The sequence below is a fragment of the Euphorbia lathyris genome, chromosome 8 (assembly GCF_963576675.1).
Source record: "Euphorbia lathyris chromosome 8, ddEupLath1.1, whole genome shotgun sequence".
Taxonomy (NCBI): domain Eukaryota; kingdom Viridiplantae; phylum Streptophyta; class Magnoliopsida; order Malpighiales; family Euphorbiaceae; genus Euphorbia; species Euphorbia lathyris.
The window spans coordinates 14,302,736-14,327,385 of NC_088917.1; the positions used below are offsets into that span (position 1 = coordinate 14,302,736).

The 24,650-nt window shown below is 36.4% G+C and overlaps 3 protein-coding genes across 3 annotated transcripts; 1 reads left to right on the forward strand and 2 right to left on the reverse strand.

Moving 5' to 3' along the window:
- The first annotated feature begins 839 nt into the window (after nt 1-839).
- LOC136202604 (MAR-binding filament-like protein 1) lies at nt 840-3,909 on the forward strand. Its single transcript, XM_065993331.1, has 2 exons — nt 840-1,136; nt 1,368-3,909. The coding sequence occupies exons 1-2, from the start codon at nt 1,083-1,085 to the stop codon at nt 3,675-3,677; spliced, it is 2,364 nt and encodes a 787-aa protein (XP_065849403.1). The 5' UTR covers nt 840-1,082; the 3' UTR covers nt 3,678-3,909.
- Nucleotides 3,910-4,335: 426 nt separating this feature from the next.
- Nucleotides 4,336-8,924, reverse strand: LOC136202605 (protein KINASE OF THE OUTER CHLOROPLAST MEMBRANE 1). The gene is made up of 6 exons (XM_065993332.1): nt 8,567-8,924; nt 8,441-8,490; nt 6,332-6,696; nt 6,166-6,257; nt 5,609-6,082; nt 4,336-5,480 (listed from the first exon to the last, which is right to left on the reverse strand). The coding sequence occupies exons 3-6, from the start codon at nt 6,686-6,688 to the stop codon at nt 4,487-4,489; spliced, it is 1,917 nt and encodes a 638-aa protein (XP_065849404.1). The 5' UTR covers nt 6,689-6,696; nt 8,441-8,490; nt 8,567-8,924; the 3' UTR covers nt 4,336-4,486.
- A 12,433-nt stretch (nt 8,925-21,357) lies between these two features.
- Nucleotides 21,358-22,229, reverse strand: LOC136203384 (ATP synthase subunit b', chloroplastic). Its single transcript, XM_065994531.1, has one exon. The coding sequence runs from the start codon at nt 22,115-22,117 to the stop codon at nt 21,467-21,469; it is 651 nt and encodes a 216-aa protein (XP_065850603.1). The 5' UTR covers nt 22,118-22,229; the 3' UTR covers nt 21,358-21,466.
- Nucleotides 22,230-24,650: the final 2,421 nt, after the last annotated feature.

The following is a 24,650-nucleotide window of genomic DNA, read 5'->3' on the forward strand; positions in this document are numbered from 1 at the left end:
CTCAAAAATTACCACGATATGAAAACAATATGAACCCAACCGCTAGGTGTACGAAGGGGGTGTTTGGTTGCTCCCTTTCATGCCCCTATTTGCCTTTTCACTTCAAAAATGAGAGTTTTAGGTGTTTGGTTAGTAACATCCTGTTTGCCTTTTATATATGAAAAGCAACATTATGTGTTTGGTTAGTGATTTCCTATTTACCTTTTATACCCGAAAAGCAGTCTTTTACAAGAGCAGAAAATCTATGCTTTTTGGAAAAACAACTTTTACCAATAGCAAACAACAAACCGTAACAGAAACAGCAAACGGTAACAATAAACAGCAATAACAAATAGCAATCCGTAACAGCAAACAGGAACAGTAAACAGTAGGTAAAACAAACGGACCCGAAGTATATTAAGCTACTAGTAGAGGAGCGGTTCAAGGCCACTTTCCACCTAAAAAGAAATGGATCAAACAGTTAAAATTAGAATCAATTTAGTTGAAATTAAAATTTATATATTAATTCAGTTTATATTATCAATTCAGTTTTAAAATTGGTAATATTTTATAAATTAGTTAGTATAATGATTAAATTATATCTGACTTCAAAATTGGAATGATACCTTAATTTCAATTTAAACTAAATTAATCTCACTTGGCAACTGTTAAGACCATTTTGACCCTGCATTAAAAAAATAAAATAAAATAATAGAAGCACCCTAATTGTATTTCTAGACCTTTTTGCTGGTTACATAACAATAATAATAAAGGAAAAAGGAAAAGAAAAGCAAGGTGTTCATAACTGGAAGTGTGACCCACGGCTCACTTTAGCGTGAGGCGTAAAAAATGTGGCAAAGAAGGAAATCATAAATGATTCCACGGATTGCTAAAACTGAGCCACTACTCCATTGCGTGCTCTTCCTGCCATTTCCCTCCAAAACTTACCCAATTCACCGATTTTTCCTCCTCCTCATTCAGCCGCACCGGCGAATTCCCGAGTTCAGTTCAGGTGACGGAGGATGCCGAACTCAATCAGTGGAGTTCAATAAACATTATTTCTACTTGTATGAGCATGTTGCTGTCTTTTGCAGCCAACTCAAATGGGGTTTTCAGCTGCTCTTCGTTCTTCTCTTCCACCCAACCATTCCCCCGAGGTTTTTCTTTGTGTTCCTTGTTTCGTTTTAGTTCAATTAGTTAGTGGAATGATTTTCCTCTAGCAATTTGTAGAGATTTATTCAAATTGAATGAAGTTCGAAGTTTGGTATTTAGGGTTTTTGTTGTTCGTTTTAGGGGAAATGTAATTCTATGTTTAATTTTGCTGCTTTGGATTGCAAAGTATGATTTATTGCTATGAAATTTGATCAAATTCTATGTTTTGTTTGCAGTTGTTTTCTCTGAGGTTCAGCTTCAAGCTGAATAGAGTGGCGTTTACATCAACCAAAAAATCAAGATCTTCAGTGCAGATTGTGAAATCAGTACTCAATGGTAGCAGTTCAAGCATTAGTGACAATGGGGCGACTGAACCTGCTAGGATTCTACTTGAGAGATTGTTTGCACAGAAACATAAGCTTGAACAGCAGATAAGCAGAGATTCTCATTTCGCTAGAGATGTAGAATCCGGGTTTAACCTTGGAGTCCTTGAGTCTGATCTTCTGGCTGTTCTGCAAGCCTTGAAGAAGAAAGAAGCAGATCTTCAAGATGCTGAGAAACAGGTTTTGTCTGAGCACAGCGATTTACACCGGACAAAGGAGGAATTGGAGCGACAAGGAAAACAAATTTCTGTTGCTTATTCTAAGCATGAAAAATTAGAAACGGAGCTGAGGAAGGCGAATTTTAACCTAGTTTCTCAAGCCAGGAGGATTGAAGATTTAAAGCTTAAGGTTAAAGAGAGGGAGGAGGATATGATTGCTGCACAATCTGCACTATCCGGAAAGGAAGCTGAAATGGAAAAAATGAGAATTGAATTGATGAAGCGGAGGGAGGAATCTGCTAAAGTTGTCACAGAACTGAAAACCAAAGCTCAACTCTTGGATGAAGCCAATGAAGTTGTGAATAAGCAAGCAATTGAGCTACGAGAGCTTAAAAATGCTATCCGGGAAAAAGAACAAGAGCTGGAAGATTCATGTACGCATAGGAAACTTGAAGAGGAGAAGTTAAAAGTTGCAGAGGCCAAGTTGGAGAAGCAGGCAATGGAATGGTTAATAGCACAGGGAGAACTGAAGAAGATATCAGATAAAGCATCTAAACAAATTGTGGAAACTAAGGAAACTGTTCATGATTTCAGAAAAGTGAAAAAACTTCTAATTGCTGTGAGAACTGAGCTGGTTTCTTCACAAAAATCTCTGGCGTCATCGAGAAACCGAATGGAAGAACAGGACAAGCAATTAAAAAAGCAGCTAGGAGAACTTGAGGAAGAGAGGAAGAGTGTAATGACTTACATGACTAATTTGAAAGACGCCCAAGCTGTAGTTGAGAGTGAGAGGCTTAAGCTTAGGGTCGTAGAGGCTCGGAACAAGGAGCTTGAACGAGACTTATCCATGGAGAAGGAGCTCATGGAAGAGTTGCATGAGGAATTGAAGAAAGAGAAATCTTCTCTGGAGCAGACGATGCAGGAGAAGTATTTGCTACAGCAGGAACTAGAACAGAAGAATGCTGAATTTGAGGAGATTGGCAGTCTAATTTCGGCAAAAGAGTCGGAATTGGTGGATGCTAAGCTAGAAATTCAGCATTTGAAGTCTGAGCAGGCTTCTCTTCATTGCCTCCTCGAGGAGAAAGATCGACAACTTTTAATCGCAGAGGAGAAGTTGAAGAATGTAGATCAGGAGGTTGCGGAGCTGAAGATGCTTTTGATCAGTAAAGAAGACCAACTAATTCAAACCACGAAACTACTGAAGGAAAAGGAGGAACATGTGCAGATAATCGAAGATGAGTTGGATGGCACGAGGATGAAACAACTCGAAGCTGAAAATGTAGTTGAACAGATTGCAGAGCTTACTAACAAGCTCGTTATCTCCATCAATGATGATGATTATAAAGCACTTATGCAGCCCGACATGGAACTCATGCAACAACACTTCCCACGCGATGATTCTAGGTTGCAGATTCAACAGCTCGAAAACGAGCTCAGTATGACAAGAGAAAGCTTAAGAATGAAAGAAAAGGAAGTTCTAGCTTCAAAGAGGGCTCTCACAGTCAAAGATGAGGAGCTCAAAGCAGTTCTTGGTAGATTAGATACCAAGGAGAAGGAACTAAAAAGACTGAAAGACGAAATGGTTGAAGACGCTAACGATCTAAAGAAGCTTTACGCTTTGGCACAAGAGAGAATTGGTTCAAAAAGCATTGGGGATTTCGCTATCGAAAAGCTTCAACTCGAGGCAGCTCAACTCGAAGTAGAAGCTGCAACCGGTGCTCTACATAAGATCGTTGAGATGAGTAGACAACTTCTAAGCAAAGCCAGCTTGGATGCGGAGATGGATTCCGATATCGGTATGATTGTGCAGAATGGGCGTGATCTTGGGATAAACTTGTTTGAGAACAATGAATGTTTGAAGGAGGTTAAAGTGGGAGTTGCTAAATTGTCTGCTTTGTCCGAGCAGCTGGTTAAAGCAGCAGGTGTTACCCTCGGGAGAGACCTATATTGTATTGAAACGGAAACGGAAAAGGAAAACAGTCTTCAAAACGTAGCACCAAAATAGAAACGGACACAATGCAGGAACATCATTGAAGAAGAGTTTCCGTGCAACATAGGAAGAGACAGAATAACGAAGCTTCGCTTGAGATTTGTATAAATATGTCTCTCATTTCTTGGTATGTAACAATAATGTTGTTAATTATTACTTGTACCACAAATTCATGATGTATGTATAACTAGTGTGATGTGTTTGTTTAGGGTTTTCGAATTTTCGATAAAGTTGTTTATTTGACCAATTTGTGTACGAAAATTCATCGAAATGTAGACTTGACATGCAAAAGAGTAAACGTAAACTAACGAAATGTCATGTCATTCATGCCCGACGTTTGCAACTAATATAGCAACTACATATCTATCTCGCGGCACATTCTAAGCCATTAAAAAATAGCATTCTTGTTCGACATGGCGATTAGTTAATATACAATCAACCATCTTCATCCTATGCCATAAAAGATGGCATTTTTGTTCGACATGGCGATTAACTATCAACCGTCTTTTGTATCGAATCAACATTCTGTTACATATACATTGACTGAAATGATTTTATTGAAATAAATATCGAAAGAACACACCTCAAACTTCAGTAACAGTCGGTGCAAATCACAATGCCCGTACAAAATCAGAAGCAAGGATAAGGAAACCCGAGTCAGAAAACAAAAACAGAATGCAAAAGGATAGATTCATAGATTTTTTGAAAACAAAAAGCTGCACAAACATACAGGCATATATTTACAGTATTTTTATTGACAGCCAACTTGGTAGTAGAAACAGTTAGTTAAATTAGCTGCGGATAAATAAATCTTTGGAAACTAACTACCGGCTACCACTGGTGGTTACACCAAGGATATTCGCTACAGCGGGTGGAAACCACGCTCGGCCGCGGCCACTGCTATGGGCACCACTACTCCGGTTATCATCGTATTCACTGTCAATTTGCAGAAAACCATTCTGTTGCCTCTTACCTTTGCACCTCCCCACTTTTTTCCCTGCTAGGAAACCTAATTTCACAGCACTGAATATACCAAATGCTATAACAAGTGGTCTAACAGCCCAATGGAAGTCTTCAAGATGTTGATATTTTTTTACAATTCCGGGACAAGTATTGAAAGAAACAGCTTCAACTTCAGCCGGATCGGCCAAGTACGCGATATATTCGTTGCCTAAAGTAAATCTTCCTGGGAACTTGACAACAAGGCACCCGTTGGGTAGGATCCGCCAAATCTTCCCAGTAGCCCAAGCTCCTCCCCCTCCTCCTTCTCCTCGCCTTTTGCGAGGCCATTCGAATCGAGGGCTGATAACGTTGGCTTTCAGCCTCACGAACTGACCCACAAAGTAAGAATTTGCCATCTGAAACTCTGAAGAATTTCCTTTCCAGAAAGTTTCTATTCCTATGAATCCAACAGTAGCGTTCCCGTCTCGATTGATCGAATGAAGAATTCCTACTGGTGAGTGTTTCTTGTCTTCTTCCTTCAGGCGTACCCAATCTCCAGCTGCCAAGCCAAAAGTTACCCGCTCCAATGTTGAAGCTGGAACTCTCAATGGGTCGTGGATACCCAATACCCTCACCAAGACAAAACCATCCATATCTGCATCACGTTCCGTTCCTACAACTGTTCCTTCTGGAACATCCATATTTTCGGCCTTGTATGAGTTCGGTGGCTTTCTGGATCGCACCGTGTCTCCAACCAGCAGATGATCCTTCAAAAGGAACCATGTGGAGTAACCAGTGCCACCTGATTTGTCTGACATTGTTATACTCCCAGGTTCTGTCCAGCCTCCATCACCACCGGAAAGTACTTTCTGCGAGCTGCAAATTTTTGTGTCCATAGATGAGAAACCAAGCAAACCAAAATACAATAAAGATAGAAATGATTTTAAGATGTCAAATACTGAAAAAAAATCTAGGAGAATTCATATCAGAAACTAAGCAACTACCTTTTAAATACACGTATGACGTCTGTCATTAAGGGCCGATTCCTGAAGTCATAGTCGAAGCAATCACGGAGAACATTTTCGATTGGAGGAGGAAAGCCTTCAGGAAACTGTGGTTTCTCTTGTTTCCTGACCACTAAATCATAAATTTCTTCACCTGTTTTCCCCCGCCAAGGCTGAATGCCTGTCCAAATCTCGAGAATGCTGCACGCAAATCCCCATGAGTCGGTCTCTACAGATAGCGGACCTCTTGCTTCTGGCTGCCATTGTTCTGGAGCCATGTAGTTCGGGGTACCAAGCTTGCGAGACATATCTGAGCGGGACAATGGAATTCCGAGCAGTAAGAAAGGAATGCCAACATCTCCTAGAATTGCTTGATCATTGTCATTAAGAAGGAAGTTTGAAGGTTTAAGGTTAAGAGCTAGGAGTTCTTTCTCGTGCAACGCTAAAATTCCCCGAGCCAACTCAATCCCGTACCTACAGAATCAGAAAAAAAGAAATTTAAGAACAGGAAGAAGACATGAGAGGAAGAAAGAAAAAAAGGGTATGACGCATAATACCTCAAAACATCAGCTAATGAAAGCTTCCCTCCTTTAAGGCGAGCCATTTTATCGCCAATCGATCCCTCGTAAAACTTCATAACTATTCCTATCTGCAATCAATAATGGGTATAATTTCCGCATAACAGTCATAAGGAAAATGCAGCAGCCCGATAAAATCACTCACCTTTCCGTTTATAATTGAAATTCCATACAGTAACGAAACACCTCCTATCTCTTTACACTTCAAAAATAGATCATCAAACTTATCGAACAAAACTCGCAAGTGATCTTCTTTCACAGGATGTAACATCTTCACAGCAACTTCGTGATACTCATCGTAGTCTTGAGTTGATTGATGATGAGTAGCCAGCCAGACATCACCGAAGGAACCCCTTCCGATTCTGTGTCTAAGTTTCAAATTTGCAGGATCAATCCAAGGAGTTGATTCATTCGGTGAGGCTACAACAGTTCTAAGGTTGTCCGGATCACCTTCAAAAAGCTCATACTCAAAAGTAGCAGCAGGATCTACTTTTCCAGCCATCTTGTTGTCTACCAAAAATAATAAAGAAAATATTCTGAATTAATTCTCGAATTACAACCAACGACACCACACCAATTAAAATAATTAGAGGGCATAGGCGTGCCCCTGAGCGACACAAGGAACACTAAAGAAAAATAACATATAAAAGCGTAAATAACAACAATTAAAATTTCTAAAATGAAACAAATAGTCAAATACTAAACCAGATCCAGTTATCTATAGTCTTAATCATAAATTCTAGCATGAAATAAATTTCAAATTAACCATGACCTCTTCGATAATCATAATTCATAACAACAGATTTTAAATCTAAAGACTAAAGTTCAACCAAACCCTAAGTTAATTAACTAATTGTTTAATAACGATTTTTCATCAAGACTAAAGTCTCCATAGCTCATATGCATCACTCATCAAAGTCATCATTGCCAATATCAAATTCATCTTCAAGGTTCTCAAACTCATCCTCTTCGCCTTCACGGTACTTATCTACAAAGCCATATCCTTCTTCCACCTCATCTCTAAGATCTGTAGGAGTTCTTTCTCGAGCGTTGGGGGCTTTAGCCTAGGCTTAATACTTGAAATAGAGGCATTTATGATATTTTTTCCTACTCTAGTATGACAAGCACTTTCTTTGACCGTAGATGATATAGACAGGGAAGGATTGAGATTGAAACAAGCACTTCTTTAACTTAGACCCCTAAAAAATTTGTCTAATTGTGCTAGGCGTGCCTCCAAGAAGGTTCTAGGCTTACAAAGACGCGCTCACGCTTCTTGAACATAGCTGCGTTTTGGCTTCTTAGGCGGCATTCCAGGGGCCTAGTGCCTTAGTTGCGGCTTTGATAACTATGCTTCCAATTGCAAATTCCTCATCTAGAGATATTAGAAGACTAAAAGCAATCTCCTCAAACTGCAATTTATGATCTATAGAAGTATTCCCAAGGTGAAATTGTGGAAGGGAAGACACAGCTAATCTTGCTGCTCCCCAGAGATGCCTACTGAATCAGAGACTTCCCTGTCCCCTTACTCCATAGGGCCTCCGCAGCATTACTTCTATGATGTTAGGAGCACTCCCTCGCTCAACACAGATAGTTTTACCCCACGACAGCGGAAGCAGATTCAGAGGTGAGGTTGAATCCGTCTTGTCATATCTCTTCCTCCTCTGCTACAGGTATTTGTTCCCCCTACCGCCTGCCTACCTACTCGTGCTCATAGCTCGAGCATCCTTTCATGTTATACTTGCGCTATGCTATGTTGCACGGAAACTGGAACCGGAAATGTTATTTCTAAAAAGAATATAGCTAGGAAATGGTAATGGAAATGGAAAAGGAAAAGAAACGCTAATGAAGAAGAGTTTCCCTGCAACATAGCACCTATGCTATCCACCCAAATAAACAAGAAAACGCCACATCAAGCTCTCCCAAAAGCAAAACTATAAACAACCCTAGATTTGTGGGAACCAAACACAGTTCACACCAGTAAAAACTGAAGCATAATACAACTTTTTTTTCCCTTAATGAATTAGCAGAAACACCCATCAGAATATTCAAACATATATTCTAAGTAGAAACAACAACACTCCAACATTCTTCTCTTTTTTCCAAAAACAAAATTCGTTTCCCCTTTTGGGCAAAACATCAAACACATAGAAGACCATTATAAAAACCAGATCAAATTCTAATTCTCTCAATATTCCATCAACGCAACTAAGAAAAGGAAGAAGAATAAGAAGCAGAATTGAATTTCATATCTTACCCGACAGGAATTTCCTTCCAGAAATCAGAGATTTCGACGAATTACTCAAGCTGAAAAACAGAATTTATTACAATTCGAAGACAAGGAAAGAGACAAAATAAGAGAGAAGAGAAGAAAGAAGCTCACCGCAAGAGAAGTTTGAGAAGAAAGAGTTGTTCGGAAACGGTGGGATTCTTCTTTCTTCAGCTCTTTGATCGAGAAAGTGAAAGAGATACTTACTAATTACGACTGCTAATTAGAATTTATTGAGAAGGAAGGATTAAATGAGCCAAAGATGCAGTCTTTACTCTAATGGTGGGACCTAAACATAAACGAAATTTCCAAAATGAAAATTCAGTCGGATTTTGATCTAATCATATGAACAGAACTAATTTCAGCCATAATCAGAAAGGGAATGCAGTTTCTTTCTGATTGAATTGCGTATACTCCATAGTTTTAACTTGATTCACATCGGTTATTTCTTACTCTGGTTTCTGTGACGTGATTTCATGGCTAATTATAGAATAAGTTTCCTATAACAGTTTATATATTTATATATATATAATTTATCCGGTTCAGATTCTCTTCCAATTAAATATTTTTTTTATGGGATAAAGAATTTAATCATAACAGTTTAAGTGACAAATGTTCAATTTAATACTTGTTAGTTTATTTGGTTCGGTTGTTCGGTTTGCTATTTGCTATTGGAGGTAAATAAGTAGATATTAATTGTTTTTTCCGTTAAAAGTAACTGTTTTAGAATTTTACTAAACATTTTTCTTATCTCCCGTTCAAAATTAAAAGACAAAAAATAGTTTCGAAAAATGGAAACAAACGCTCACTAAGCAAGATCAATTTTAGTCTTATTTTACCAAAATTTTGAAAAAATTAGTTTAACTGTTATTTAAATATCATGTGGGACCATAGGCATATACAAGGGTCAGGCTAGGGCTGTAAATGAGCCGAGCCGTTCATGAGCGGCTCGGTGGTCGGCTCGATAAAAGCTCGACTCGATTTGTAAATGAGCCGCTCATGAACACGATTTACTGACTCAGTTCGTAAACGAGCCGAGTTTGAGCATGCCAAAGCTCGGCTCGGGCTCGAGCTCGTTAATATAGCGAGCCGAGCTTGAGCAGGTCAAAGCTCGGCTCGGCTCGGCTCGACTTGATTACAGCCCTAGGCCAGGCCCCTCCGGCCATCGGAACCACAGTGACTTGGGGTGGTTCTGACCACACGTCTCTAAGAAATATTGATGGGACCAGCCTGTGAGGTCATACCTAAATCCAAATTTCTAATTTTTTTTTTTTGCCCGTTAAACTCTTCCTAAATCCAAATTTCTATTTTTTTTTGTTTGTTAGGCCACTTAAATCCAAATTTCTTACATTGGTACTTAAAAATCGGTTATTCACTTAAGATTATAACACGTATATATACGAAAAATAATTTGGACAAGTTCGATTTAACAATTTTTTTTTTTTTACGCACGCACGTGTAAAATGTTAACAAATAAGTCTATCACCTACAAGTTAATTACAAATTTTTGTATGAATGTAAAATGTTTAATGTATTATTAATATAGTCCCAAATAACCAACAAAAATGTATAAACTGTTTTACTTTTCGACAAATTTGTTTGGAAGGTCTGACGTGACAGTTAAACAGAAACAACCCATGCGACCAAATTACGTGCAACTGTATTAGCAACACGTCGTCCGTGCATAAATTGGATACGTACAAAAACCATAGCTTCTGCTAAAATGTTATGAACAACAGTTCCAAGTCAATTTTGTAACTTTTTGATCACCACGAAGAACAAATAGTAAAAATACTTTATATGGTGCTACCAGAATGGAATGAAAATCAGCCTCACGAACAACCCGAATAGAAAAGAGGATCACCTGCAACTCAGTATGTAAAGCAAACATTGCTAAACCAAAAGGAGCTCCACCGAAAGCGCTGCCAAGCCACAACAATCCCCGACCAACTAATCCAAAAGCACATTTACATGTCCTAATAGAAAACAATGCATCGTAATTAACTTTAAATAAATGCTCAACTAACGACAACCAGGCAGCATACCCGAGCAATCGATGAGCAGCAGATGTCGCAGTCACAAATTTCAGTTCGGATCCTACGCAACACCATAGCCCTCCAAAATCGAAGCAATTGAATCCACCACATGAACATGTCCAAACTGATTCTGATAGAGCACAACCCGATTTCGATCTAGCCATAAGAACCAGATTAAGCCACAGAATCTCGATCTTTCAACCCCCGGTAAGTAATTAAGAACCCCAGTAACCTAATCCCAACAATCAAAACCTTCCAACTTATAGACTTTGACAGAATGCTCCAAACACTTGCAATAAAGTGTAGAGATTGTGCAAAATTTAAACAAGTGAATTATAGATTCCTAAACGAGACCACAAAAACTGTACATACCAGAATTCATAATCCCTTTTTTAACAAGAGATTCAAAGCATGGAAGAATATTCTTAATTATACACCAAACATGTGAATGAACTTTGCAAGAGCCAAAATTAACCATAAAAGCTTCCAAAATGTTTTCATAGATAAATAAGAATATGCCAATGATGAAGATAAACAGCGTAGTTGTCTTAAAAAAAAAAAAAAAGAAGATAAAATATAGAATTTGTAATATTTTTTCTGCTTAAAGGAATCTGTAAATTTTTTTATTGTGAATTTATCTTTGGAAAAATTACAAAACTAGGTTAAATGGAAAGGCCATTTACATATTTAACCCATTTACTCAACCTATTATATATCTAGACTCATTTTGTGTGACTTTCCAAAAATACCCCCAACCTTCCCACTTCCCCCCTATCTCCGCGAATCACCGCTCCCCCCTATCTCATTGGTTATGCGAAAAGTTGCTCCTGCATTAATGATTTCAAGACTTTTGATCTTCCTTTCTTCCTTTAAATTGCACGAAATCTGCACCATTTCGTCAAAATCACAATGAATTTCTCATTTTCCTCTTTTCATCTCTTGATTCTGCAACTTCCGAACCCTAGAAAACGAAGCCATGGTTTTTCATCTTCATGTTTGTTGCTTGGTTTCTTTCTTCTTGTTACCATCAAAGAAATGGTTTTTCTACGTTATTTCATTCGTTCTTCCCATGTTATCATATTGTTATTGTCGCTTTTGGGGGTGAAAGGGGCGAAAAATGTAAGTATCTGTTTTTTTTTCTGCGTTTTATCATGAATTCACTTCGCAATCGATGGTTTCGCTAAGCTTTGCGAAGAGAACGAGCCTGGAAAGTGATGATCTACTTCGTCTATTGATGATTTCGCGACGTTCTGCGAAGAGAAAGAGTCTGAAACGTATGGATCTACCTTGCGAATCTATTAGTTCGCGAAGTCTGCGAATAGATCCTTACGTTTCAGACCTCGCAGACTTTGCGAAAAAATCGTTATGCGACGTAGATAGTCACATTTCAGACCTCGTAGACTTCGCGAAAAAATCGTTATGCGAAGTAAAATCACCTCTTCCCCTGCACATTTACATTCGCATGCTTCGCTAATTTTCATTTCGCGAATCCAAAATCGTCCTTTTTCATAACTAACACGGTTAATTTTTTCTGTAGATGGTTGAATACGTAACATCCCTTTCTGGAAGGCGGCGTACTGAGCTGCAGGGAAGATGATTTTCCTTCCTGTATAGGGATGAACTTCCCCAAGATTGACACATTCACTCCTGAAATGATTCGTTAGGAGAGGTTGTGTCAATCTCAAGGTGCACCATGGGACACGTCCATCCCATGGTGCCAATCTTGTTAGTAGATTTTGATAATGTTATGATTTGAATGTCGTTATTGTGGCAATCTTGTTGTAAATTTTGATAATGTTAGTAGAGTTCATTGTGGCAATCTTGTTGTAAATTTTGATAATGTTATGATTTGAATATCGTTATTGTGGCAATCTTGTTGTAAATTTTGATAATGTTATGATTTTAATGTTAGAATCCGTTGTTGTTTGCCCTTTTTTTGTTATATACCACTTCGCGAATTAGCTTCAGAACACATCCAGGCTTCGCATATGCGAACTAAATTCATCAAGCAAACCCAAACATTTACTTCGCAGACTTCGCATAGTATGGAATATGCGAAGTCAGACGGGATGGGGCGAGCCGCGCGTAAATATTGGGGGTATTTTTGGAAAGTCACACAAAATGAGTCTAGATATGTAATAGGTTGAGTAAATGGGTTAAATATGTAAATGAGCCTCCCATTTGACCTAGTTTTGTAATTTTTCCTTTATCTTTTTCTTTATTATAATTAATTTTTAAGTTGTTTCAATGATATTGTTATTGAAATGTTGATGTTTGCATTTAAAAATATGTGTTATGAATATACGTGTTTTAATTTATATTAAATAAATTTATATTATTACTTTTAGATAGTATAATTCATATTTCAATTGAATTTATATAACAATTTATTGATTAATAAATAAAAAATACAAAAATATAAATCCGATTAATCCCCGACTAATTCTTGATTAATCTTTGAGGGCCATGTCTACCCGACTAACATTTTTTACAACCTTGGAATTAATTCACGTTAATAACAATTAAAACCATTGTAAGCACTAAACATTTCACAGAATTAACAATGAACATTAATTCCATTACTGAGATTTAATTCTTTACTAACCACACAATCCAGAGTTTAAAATGAATTCTAAAAATTAAAATGATTTCTAAAGTATAATTTTTTTATTCAGTGATATGTCAGTAAAATCTGATGTGGTATCTTATTGAACTTCATTTAGAATTCTTCATTTATATAAATATAGATAAATATATAGATGAACGAAGAGCTAATCGAACCAAATTGATAAACCAGGACCGGATCAAATGGTTCACATTGTACTCATTCGGTTTGAACGATCAACCGATCTTCATTTTTAAGAGTTTATAAACTCAAGTGATATCAAGAAATATGATCGGTTCCGGTTGAATAGGATTGACCCGGACAGTCCGGTCCGGGCCAGACAACTATGATTATTTATTTAGATGTTGCCGTTTTGTGAAGAGATGAGATGTATAAATTGGCATGGAAGCTAATTACAAAACTGAGGTTTTACTTTTCATGTGCCAGTGACTTGAATTCAACACCATGGCTGTGATTGATTCTCAGTTACAACATATTGTGTTCTAGAATATCAAGATTAAAAAAAATAAAATACAAAAATATTTTTATCATTACCAACCAATAATTTAATTTTATCCTTATAGCTGGATAAAGATTCTTGGGGATTAGTAAAATTTTTTTAAAGAAAAGTGAATACAAATTTGTTGGATAAATTTGAAATTTATAAAAATAGATAAGATTAGAAAAATTTATACAGAAATTCAGATTTGAAAAATTATTTACAACTATATATTAAATACTAATTTAAATAATGTCAAATTGAAACATTTCATATATTTTCAAACTATGGATCTGTTTGTTTTACCTGCTATTTCCTGTTATGGTTTACTGTTTTTGAAAATGCCGCTTTTATTTTACCTGCTATTTCCTGTTATGGTTTACTGTTTTTGAAAATGCCGCTTTTAAAAAAGCAGAGATTTTCTGCTTTTTTAAAAAAACTACTTTTTAGCTACAAAAGACAAATAGGAAGTGCCTAATCAAATACCTAAAACTCTTATTTTCAAAATGAAAAGGCAAACGAGAGGTAAAAAAGGAGCAACCAAATATCCTTATGTTTTATGAATTAGGGGTCCAAGATATTATTTTTAAGGTTTAATATTTATGAATTGAGGTCTAAAATTTATAAATTACGATATAAAATTATATTATTTGTGATATGATTTAATTGTAATTTTATAATCAAATATGAGTTTTATGTAAATAGCCCATATTTTTTATTTCTAAGTATAAATTTTGTTTTTTATTATTAAAAAACATGCATATATATTTAGGTAGATTTATATGAACTGGTTTGGGGTTTGATTTTTGAGTCAGAGTACAACCCAGTCCGAACCCGCTTAAATCAACAGTATGCTGGGCTAGGTTTGGACTGAGTATTTTTATATAAAAATCTGATGGACCCAGCTTAACTCGGTCCATGAATATGTCTATTTTTAACAAGTAAAAATCTACGGGTATTCGTAAAATTTAGCTTGTCCCCGGGCTATTGGTAGAATATTTGCTATAGAGGTCGCATTCGCATTGAAGGCTAGTTTGAAAATTTATACTGAATTCATCTAATCAACTTGAGGATTGTATTGACAAATTATGAAGACTTTGTTGCTTCAATTCATAACTTGACAAAATATCAATTAGAATACTGCTTGCTTACTCCATTCAAAACATCGACATGACAATCAGTGGCAAATACATGATTGCTCGGTTGGGGGCTGATTTTACACGTGTATTCGGGAATTTTTTTTTTGCTAAATCGAACTTGCTTAATTTTTTTGTATATATGAGTGTTATAATTTGAATTGTCAAGAACCACTTTTAAGTATTAATGTACAATTTTTCAAAATTAAGCTAGATTTCATTTATAGTCCTAATATGTAAAAAAAAAAAAAATTAGATTTAAAGATGGCTAAACATGTAAAAAAATTAACAAAATTTGATTTCAGATGACTTATTAGACCAAAAAAATTAACGATTTGGATTTATAGAGGCCTAACAAGCTAAAAAAAATTAGAAATTTGGATTTAGAGATGCCTAAGAGGCTTAAAAAAATTAGAAATTTGGATTTAGGAAGTACCTAATAGGTCCAAATATTGAAATTTTGAAGTTTGGACAAGCCAGACATCGTAATGAGATATATTTAATTTTCTTTATTAGTTCAATACTAGTTTTTAAAAAAATTATAACATTTTTACATTTTTTTATGTTTAGTTTTAAAATTTTAAAATTTAATTTAGAAATTAAGTTGTTTGAGTCTCAAAAATAAGAAATTAATTTTTTTAATGGAAAATACATAATAAAAATGAGTTCAAAAGTGTTATGAAAATAAATAAAGTAATTAATAATGGTAACATAGTTTTATAATTATTGAAAAATAAAATTTAAATAAACAAACATTTTCTAAAATAAATTGAGGTTGGGAGGAATTGAACCTAGGACCTTTAAAAAAAACAAGTGTTTTAACCATCTCATCTACCTTTAAACAATGAAATATTACTACATAGTTTCTATATAGACTAATATTAGGGGGGGCCGAAACTACTCGTGACTATGGTATTTTCGGCGGCCGGAGGGGCGCGGCCCCCTGTATACGCCCCTGATGACAATGAGGGTTGGTTCGGAGTTGAACCACTGCTTATCAGGTTTGAGGAGGTCTACTTTTACCTAAACTTTTTTGCTTACGAAAAAAACATCAACATCATAATTTTTTTAGAATCTTCGATATAATAGTAGACAATGTTTGAAACTGTTTTTGCCACCACGATAAAAAACACACTTCATCCAGAATCGATTTTGTAGACTTTTTCTCTAGGAATGACTTCATAATTTTTCAATAAGCCAGATCTATGTGATGATAGACAAAACTTTTCTGATTTTCCATGAAGTAAAATATGAACAATCATATATGGAGACATATATGGAGACATACGACAACCACATATAAAGAGAAAGAACAAAAAACTATAAACAAAGAATAAAAGCTTAATATACATCATTTGCCCCCTGAACTTGTTCAAAAAGCTTGATTGGCTCCTTGAACTTTCAAAGTGTCCCAATAGCTCCTGAACTTGCATAAAATGTTCAATTAGCCCCCTAAACTTGCGTAAAATGTAATTAATTGATCAATCGGTCGTAAAAAAGTAAGTTAAATGTAGAAGATATATTCCACGCATCTTAGAATGTTATTACATAGTTAAAAAAATAAATTAAAAATAAAGTTATTACTTGCTCAACTATACAACTTGTCTTCTCTAATATTAGAACTGCATACTCCGATTTTGGTCGTTTTACACTTTTTAAGATTCGTACAATGCATCTTCCACATTTAACTTACTTTTTTGCGACTGAGTGATCAATTGATTACATTTTACGCAAGTTCAGGGGGCTAACGGAATATTTTATGCAAGTTCAGGGGGCTATCAGTACACTTTAAAAGTTCAGGGGGCCAATCAAGCTTTTTGGACAAGTTCAGGAGGCAAATGATGTATTAAGCCAAGAATAAACTACTAAATCTATCATAATAGATCAATCAAAAACTTTATTCAATAATAAAAAAGCAAAACAAAACAAAGAAATGGGTTATCTTCCGGCTAAACGATGAAAGAAACCCCAAAACCTGAACAAAGAAGACATAAGTTTCTTGACGGCTAGATTTAGGTCTTAATCATGGGGGATTGAGAGAAGGAAGAGAAGTAAAGCAATTTTTTCAACATAATAAATCTTTGAGCTTGTTTCCCCACAACTACACATATGTGTGTGGTTTATGGATTCACTGACCTGCTCGGTCTGTCTAAGTTCGTTATTTATAAATTGAGTTTGGACATGCATATTTGATATTTAGTCTAACCTAGTTTAGATTCGCTCAACTCCGTACATAAAATATGTTAGATTTGAGATTTATTTCAAAAGTTCAAGTCCGCCGATCCGATCCGACCTTATATATATATAGTTAATTTTTTTTTAATTTATTTAAGATTATGTTTATTGAATTTTATTGAATTAATGGATTACATTTTAGTTTGATGTATTTTAGCGTTCATAATAATAGTTTATTTTTAATTATATTTTAACATAAATATATTAGTTGAGCGGGTCGGATTAAATTTGAGAATTAGTTCACCTCACCCGATCCCGATATAAAAATAATTAAACTGAATTAGGTTTGGACAAAATATTTATATGTCAAGTTCGATTAAACCTAACCCGACAAATCCCATGAACATGTCTACTCACAACTTATAAAGCAATTGCTTTATCAAATTTATGAATTACTTCTCAAGTATCAAATTGATAGAGTAAAGGGTTTAGTATATTATAAATTTTAACAAATTTAGCCATAAAATTATTACGAGATTATATATTCTAGGTATAAAATTATTTAGTGTTAGTACTAATATTTTATGGATCAATCAATTTTAGACTCCATTAACGGTAAATGCAATAAAATTCAATTTTTTTATTAATTTGAATGAGGACTGAAATGAGAAAGGAAAGGAAAGGAAGGTGCCAAAGAAGAATGAAAAAAAGCCCAAAGTCGTTACCTTAACCGCAAGGAGTCATTACTTATTTTCCGGGAAAAGAAGTTCACGAATACAAAATATGAAAAATAGAAGGGCCGACCAGCTAGTTATGTAACATTGTATAATAGATCTGGGCATTTGTCCGATTGCTTTAAGAGAAGCTTTACTTCCTTTGGAATCCGGATTTGTAATCTTCTTTGCATCAATCAGATCCTTATCCGATAAGGGGCTTTGGCGTTTTTTCATAAAACCAACGGGTTTGTTTTTTCAACAAAAATGCTTAAAATGAAACTAAATTTTATTAAATTTTATATTAAATAATATTCTATTAAATTTCTACGATGGTTATTCTTTTTATTTGCCATGTAATGTCCAATGGCTTAGGGCCGGTAAAGTAGGATTTCAACTAGATCCCGCGAGAAAAAAAAAGTCTACCTTATGATTGGAGGAGTGTTATCTCAAGAGAAGAAACCTATTGCTTTTTTAAGTGAAAAGTGATTGAGGGCTGGCTGTTGTTTCTTCAATAGCTTGAAAAACAAAGAGAGTAAGGCCACTTGTGACCTATCTTCTTGGTCCAACCCACCCCCACCACCTTTCTTATAGTTCTTTACAGAGTGAGGATGTTACTGGATAGTATGAGGCTAATACATGCCTAAACACGGATAAATTACGACACGTAAAGTACAAATTTAGTTTTATGATTATCGAAAGAGAACAAATTTAGATTTCATATATAAAACCATTTAACATCTGTACTAACTTTTGTTACATCTAGATGCTAGTAAAACTTAGATGTTGCGTCTGTGTAAATCCCAGTTAGCAGAAATTGATTTCATTTTAGATATTTTAGATCTTTTATTAGAGAAGTCTGAAATAATTCCATCTACAAAACTTAATATTGTAAAATTTTGTACATAAAATCTAAATATGATCATGGAGCTATTTTATACACAATCCCATAAATTTACAGTGCAATAAAACAAAGATATCCTTTTTGCATCACATAATCGCTAACTCAAATAATAATTTCAAATTTCTATAATTAAAAGAAGGTCTAAATTAATGATATGTTTGATTTACTTTATGTTTGTTGCTACCGTTTTCTTGTTACGATTTGATGTTTGCCATTAAAAAAAACTGTTTCTAAAAAGCAGAGATTATATACTTTTATAAAAAGCTACTTTTCAATTATAAAATGTAAACATGAAGAGAAAATGAATACCCAAACACCCCTTAAGAGTTAAAACAATTAATAATTGAATCTACTAAAAAACTGAGAGCAATTCATAAGAATTAAGAATGTTAAAATAAGTTATCGGATCATAATAAAATGAGATAAGGTGTAAAGATACCCATAACGTTTACAGTCAGGAGCAATTTTACTCTTAACGTTCAAAATGGTGCAATTTACCCTAAACGTTAGCAGTTAAGAGCAATTTTACCCTTAACGTTGTCAAGTTTGGTCAATTTGAGAAATAATATATCAAACTGTCTTCTCGACCATGAATCTTATCATCTAGACTTCACATGTGCGTCATTTTATCACCCATTAGTAACAGATTACAAAAATAAGATTAAACGTGAAATTTTTTAAAAATAAAATAAAAAATATAGTCTTTTGTACGAGTTCGACAAAAAATTCAAATATTTTGCTGAATTTATAAATACTAATCTCTAATTCTATTATTAAAACACAAAAAAAATGATTTTTTTTTTTAGAACAGTGGATATGGATTTGGTGCAGAATAAAAAACAAAATATATGTATTATATAATAAAGTCTGGAACTGGCTCAACTTGTCAACGTTAGAGGTAAAATTGCTCTTCTCTACCAACGTTAGGGGTAAAATTGCAACATTTTAAACGTTAGGATATTTTTGCAGGGGCTAATTACAAATCTAGCCCAATTAAGAGGGGCCTTTTACATATCTAACTCACTTTGCTTCCATCTTACCAAATTAGACACTTTCAACCATTTTGGACAAAATTACCCTTAGTTCTATTCAATCATCGATCTACTTCTTCTTCTTCTTCTTCTTCTTCTTCGGTTCATCTTCTTCAATTTCTGATACCAATCATTAGCGATTTTTGAGATTATTGACGTATTATATTCAATTTCCCGTAGAAATGGTATGTTTTTAGCTTAAACGCTTGCTTTTCTTGTTGGTCTTGCCTCTTTCTTCATCTGTAATGGTATCATTTCAATTTCCTCTATTTTCCACAATTTTTCTCAATTTTCCTCCATTGCTGTCGCATTTGTGATGAAATTTGTCGCATTTTGTCACAAATACGACAAGAGTTGTCGCATTTCGTCGCACAACTCTTGTCGCATTTGTGACGAAATGCGACAAGAGTTGTTCTCGCATTTCGTCACAAATACGACATGTTGCATTTGTGACGAAGTGCGACAACTCTTGTCGCATTTGTGACGAAATGCGACAAATTACGTCACAAATGCAACAGCAATGGAGGAAAATTGAGAAAAATTGTGGAAAATAGAGGAAATTGAAACAATACCATTACAGATGAAGAAAGAGGCAAGACCAACGAGAAAAGCAAGCGTATAAGATAAAAACATACCATTTCTACGAGAAATTGAACATAATACGTCAATAATTTCAAAAATCGCTAATGATTGGTATCAGAAATTGAAGAAGATGAACCGAAGAAGAAGAAGAAGAAGAAAAAAAGAAGAAGCAGCGGAAGAAGAAGAAGAAGAAGAAGCGGAAGAAGTAGATCGATGATTGAATAGAACTAAAGGTAATTTTGTCCAAAATGGTTGAAAGTGTCTAATTTAGTAAGATGGAAGCAAAGTGAGTTAGATATGTAAAAGGCCCCTCTTAATTGGGCTAGATTTGTAATTATCCCTTTTTGCAGCTTATCCGTAATCAAATCATTATTGTTAGGGCTATAATTAAACCGAACTTTAGCCTACATGTTAGGGCTATAACCGAACCAAGCTTTGAACTGCTCATGAGCTGTTCGCGAACTTGTTAATAAGTATGTTCAAGAGCTTTGTTCACAAGCAGCTCTTTAATTCATTTCATTAATTTCGCTAACGAACAACTCATTAATTATATCTACTAATTATATTGATTTGGAACTTCTTTAATATAAAACCACAGTTTTAAAATCTACAAAACTAAAATTTACACAAAATTATGTTGTTTTACATTTCCCTTTAAATGTTTATGAACGTATTCATAAACATTTAATAAGTTTGAGTTTATTCATGAAAATATAATCAAGTCTACTCGCGAGCTTTCCAATCACGTTTTACCGTTCTAAAGCTCGACTTGTTTATAAATCAAGCTTTTATCAAACCGAACAACATAGCTCAGTTAATCTACAACCCTAATTATCGTAAATATGATCCTTGAGCCGCACTTTTCTGTTCTTATAAATTGCACTTTTATCGAGCCAAACACCGCTACTCGGTTAATTTACAGCCCTAATTATCGTAAATATGATAGGCAGTTATCGTATCATAAACTCGATCATCATCATTCACTCTAAAAAAAAATCGATCATCATAACCCTTAATAGGAACTGAATTAGCACAATTTTGATCGTATAGACCTTAATGACCGGACGGTATTTGGTCATTAACTCCATGATCGGACGGTATTTGGTCATTAACAGAATTAGCATCTATGAAATGCAAATTCCAATTTCCCAAAATCATTTACAAAATTTCATCTCCTACCCAAAATTTTACGAACAAAAATCAAATTGGAAACCAAAAAACACATCAAAGTTAAAATCTTTTCATCAATATCATTTAATTACCCATAATCGTATTGGAAAACATATACATATTCAAATCAAAATTATAAAAATTACAAAAACAAAAAACTAAATCATTGAACAGGAATAACCTTCTTAACAATGTCTTCACTCAGAGCAGCAATCTGAGAATCCAACGATTTAATCGTTTCCTCCTTCTGCTTCTCCAAATTACCCAACGCCTCTTCCAATTCCGCCTCAATCTTCTTCTTCTCCGCCGCCAATTTCTCCTCTAACTCCGCCTGAGTCTCCTTCTTCATCTTATTCAGCGCCGCCGATATCTCCGCCCTCGCAGCTCGCATAATCGCCACCGCTTGCTCCTCCAATTGCTTCACCTCCGTCGAAGTGTCCTTAACGCTTCCGAGCTTCTCTTTAATGGAGGCGTCCCTCTGGTCCATGAAATTACCGAGTGGAGAATAGTAGAGCTTGTCTAGGGCAACCATGAGGAGTAAGAACTGAGCCATCATGATTGGGAGGGTTAAATCGAAGTCGAATAGTGCTGCTTTTTCTATCTCTTCGGCGAGTGACGGCGGTGCGAAGGTTAGGGATGTGGCGGCGGTGGCGAGGAGGGAGAGGGATTTGAAGGAGGAGGGGAGTTGGGGTTTGGTGAATTTGGGGATTTTGGGGATTTGGAATTTGGGTTTGGAAGTTGAGGGAAGTGGTGAAGAGAGTGAAATTAAGGGTTTGGAGGCGGCGGCCATGATCACGGCGGCGGCGGCGGCCATGGCGATTGATTCAAGTTTCGATCTTTGCTATGGATTTGTGAAGAGAGAGTGATGATAGTGTAATCTCTGATTTTTATTTTTGGAATTTTGAAGCTAAGATTTTGTGGAAGTGAAGAGGAGAAAAAGGCCTTATCTGATCTTTCATCCACACATTTTCATGGACAAAATCCACAGATGCACAAAAATCATCGCACGTGTTCAGTCACGTGCCGGGATTCTTTACCATTGAGGATGACAAAAAATTTAATTTTTGGGATAATTTGTTTTTTTGAGTTTCTAGTACATCAATTTATTAAGGTAGCTAACAAAATACATAAATCTAAATTTTTACCTGAACTCAGAGATCCATGTAGAGGGGCATTCAAGTGCCGATACATCCGACCATCGAAAACCACGTCTTATAATAGTGGTCAATAGACTTTCTATGGGTTGAATTCGGGCCGGACCTTACGGGTTTTTATGTAAAGCGTTTGATTTGGGGTCTTTAGGAATGGGAATGAGAATGAAAGGGTTTCATTCCATTTGTTCTTGTTTGTTTACAAAAAAAAAAAAAAAAAATTCATTCCCTTTATCCATTTTAGGTTAAGTCATTACCCCACTTTAGGTTAAGCCATTACCTCATGCCCTCTAGGGAATTGGATTCCCTTTACCCCATTCCCTTTCCTAAACATATCCAAACACACAGGGAATTAATGGTTTTTTTTTTTTTGAATGAAAGAATGAATTGAATAGATTTAATCAATAGCCAAAAGGCTTACAAAAGATGGGGGAATAATATCGGTTACAATCAGGGAGTTAGAGAGGAGGCCTAATTTAGCAGCTTCATCGGCAACCTTATTAGTTTCTCTTGGAGTGAACAGGAAATTACAGAACGGGATGGTACTAGCTAGCTCGTGACAGTCCGCTAATACAACTCCTATGCTTGAGATATCCTCTTTGATAACATCGAGATATTAACCCGAGGACTAAAATGGATATTCACCTCAAGAACGCCGCGTAGTGATCCCCAAAGGGGAACTGGCAGGCGGATCTCCACGGATCTGCTCTGAGAGATCCGCTGGCGGACCTATGGGGCGAATCTCTTTATTCACCTGATTCGCCATTATAACGGCTGGCCGCCGACTCGGCCATAAAGATCATTAATGAGTTATCAATTAGCTAACTGCCAGGTTAGAGATAACTCGTAACCGCCATTAATGGAGCATTAATGGAGACTTTCTAATTACCTGAAGGTTACGACTTCTCAGCTATATATAGCTTGGTTCCCTAGGCTATCAAGGTACACATTCTCACAACCTTTGTCAATTCAATTTGTTTCCTTGAATCATCTTACTGACTTTGGCATTAGAGCTTCCCCCCGTCGAACCCAACGACGCCCCCACAGGGACGAAAGTTGATCAGAATTTCTCTACTTGTTATCAATTGGTGCGGTGAAGGTGGAATCCTTAATCAAACAAAGGGTTTTTCGTTCACACTAAAAAACTATGACAAACGGAGATCAAAATCCCTCCTCAAGGATTGAAACACCTTTAGTTACACCGTCTAGTGCTGGCCGCACCGATTCAACTGCTCCTATAACGCACGTCGACAGTAGCATGCCCCCGGATGCTTTCATCAATATGTGTGCTCAAGATATTGGAGAGCGGTATGGATCCGAGGTAGGGAATCGCCTCCGATCATTTATGACCCTTCCTCCGCATTGGAGCATGGCGTCCACATCGGCCGTTTCATCTTGGCCTCTGTTAAACTTCGGCCTCAGACCGGGCGCCCAAAGTTCTTCGTTCCTCCAAGCTCACAACACGGATTCTATGGTAACCACCACGGCACTGATTGGCGAGCGACCAATCAATCGGGAGTTATTCCCTGGTGGCACAGAAGGAAGTCAAAGAAACGATTCGACCCTTCCTGGCGGATCTAAGGGTCCGGGGTTAAATCTTGGTGGGTCCAATGTACCAAGGCGTCCACGGACGAATTCATCCCTTGGCGGATCTAAAGGGCGAACACACAAGAAGCATAGAAAGGAGAAAAATAGGCGGTCAAGGTCACCCTCGCCCCGACGAGCGAGATCCTCCCGTCGTGGCAGATCGCCCCCATCTACCGGTCGTAGACGGAATAAAAGGCCAGAAAAGACACCCCATTCAAGTAGACCGCCGTCGCCGCCACCTCTAGGAACTGTTGGACACATCCCGTCGGGAAGCCAAGGGGGAGGTAACGGGCCGGCTCCCCCAGGTGGAGGGAACGGAGGAGGAGGTGGTGGTGGAGGAGGAAGCGGAGGAGGAGGCAGACGCGGTAATGAAGGAGGGCATTCGCCATCAGATCCATCGTCTGATTCAAGTTCTTCTTCTTCTCCAAGCAGATCGCCACAAAGAGGTCGTCCCAGGGCGGATCCGGAAAATTTTGATGATAGAGTTAGGGCCCTGGTGCTCCGTATGAATGAATAAAATGCTAGGCATAACCCGTTCGCCAATAGGGATTCGCCTTTCGCAGCTTGGATTGAGGCGGAGGAAACAGATAGAGCTTTTAAAATTCCCAA

What these genes read in the sequence shown, in the direction of transcription:
- LOC136202604 (XM_065993331.1), top strand. Translation starts at nt 1,083, where the DNA reads ATGGGGTTTTCAGCTGCTCTTCGTTCTTCTCTTCCACCCAACCATTCC. An exon ending in CACCCAACCATTCCCCCGAG is followed by an intron (nt 1,137 to 1,367) that starts GTTTTTCTTTGT and finishes TTTTGTTTGCAG; the next exon opens with TTGTTTTCTCTGAGGTTCAG.
- LOC136202605 (XM_065993332.1), bottom strand. Translation starts at nt 6,688, where the DNA reads ATGGCTGGAAAAGTAGATCCTGCTGCTACTTTTGAGTATGAGCTTTTT. An exon ending in TTTCAATTATAAACGGAAAG is followed by an intron (nt 6,258 to 6,331) that starts GTGAGTGATTTT and finishes TATTGATTGCAG; the next exon opens with ATAGGAATAGTTATGAAGTT. An exon ending in GTCATACGTGTATTTAAAAG is followed by an intron (nt 5,481 to 5,608) that starts GTAGTTGCTTAG and finishes AAAAATTTGCAG; the next exon opens with CTCGCAGAAAGTACTTTCCG.
- LOC136203384 (XM_065994531.1), bottom strand. Translation starts at nt 22,117, where the DNA reads ATGGCCGCCGCCGCCGCCGTGATCATGGCCGCCGCCTCCAAACCCTTA.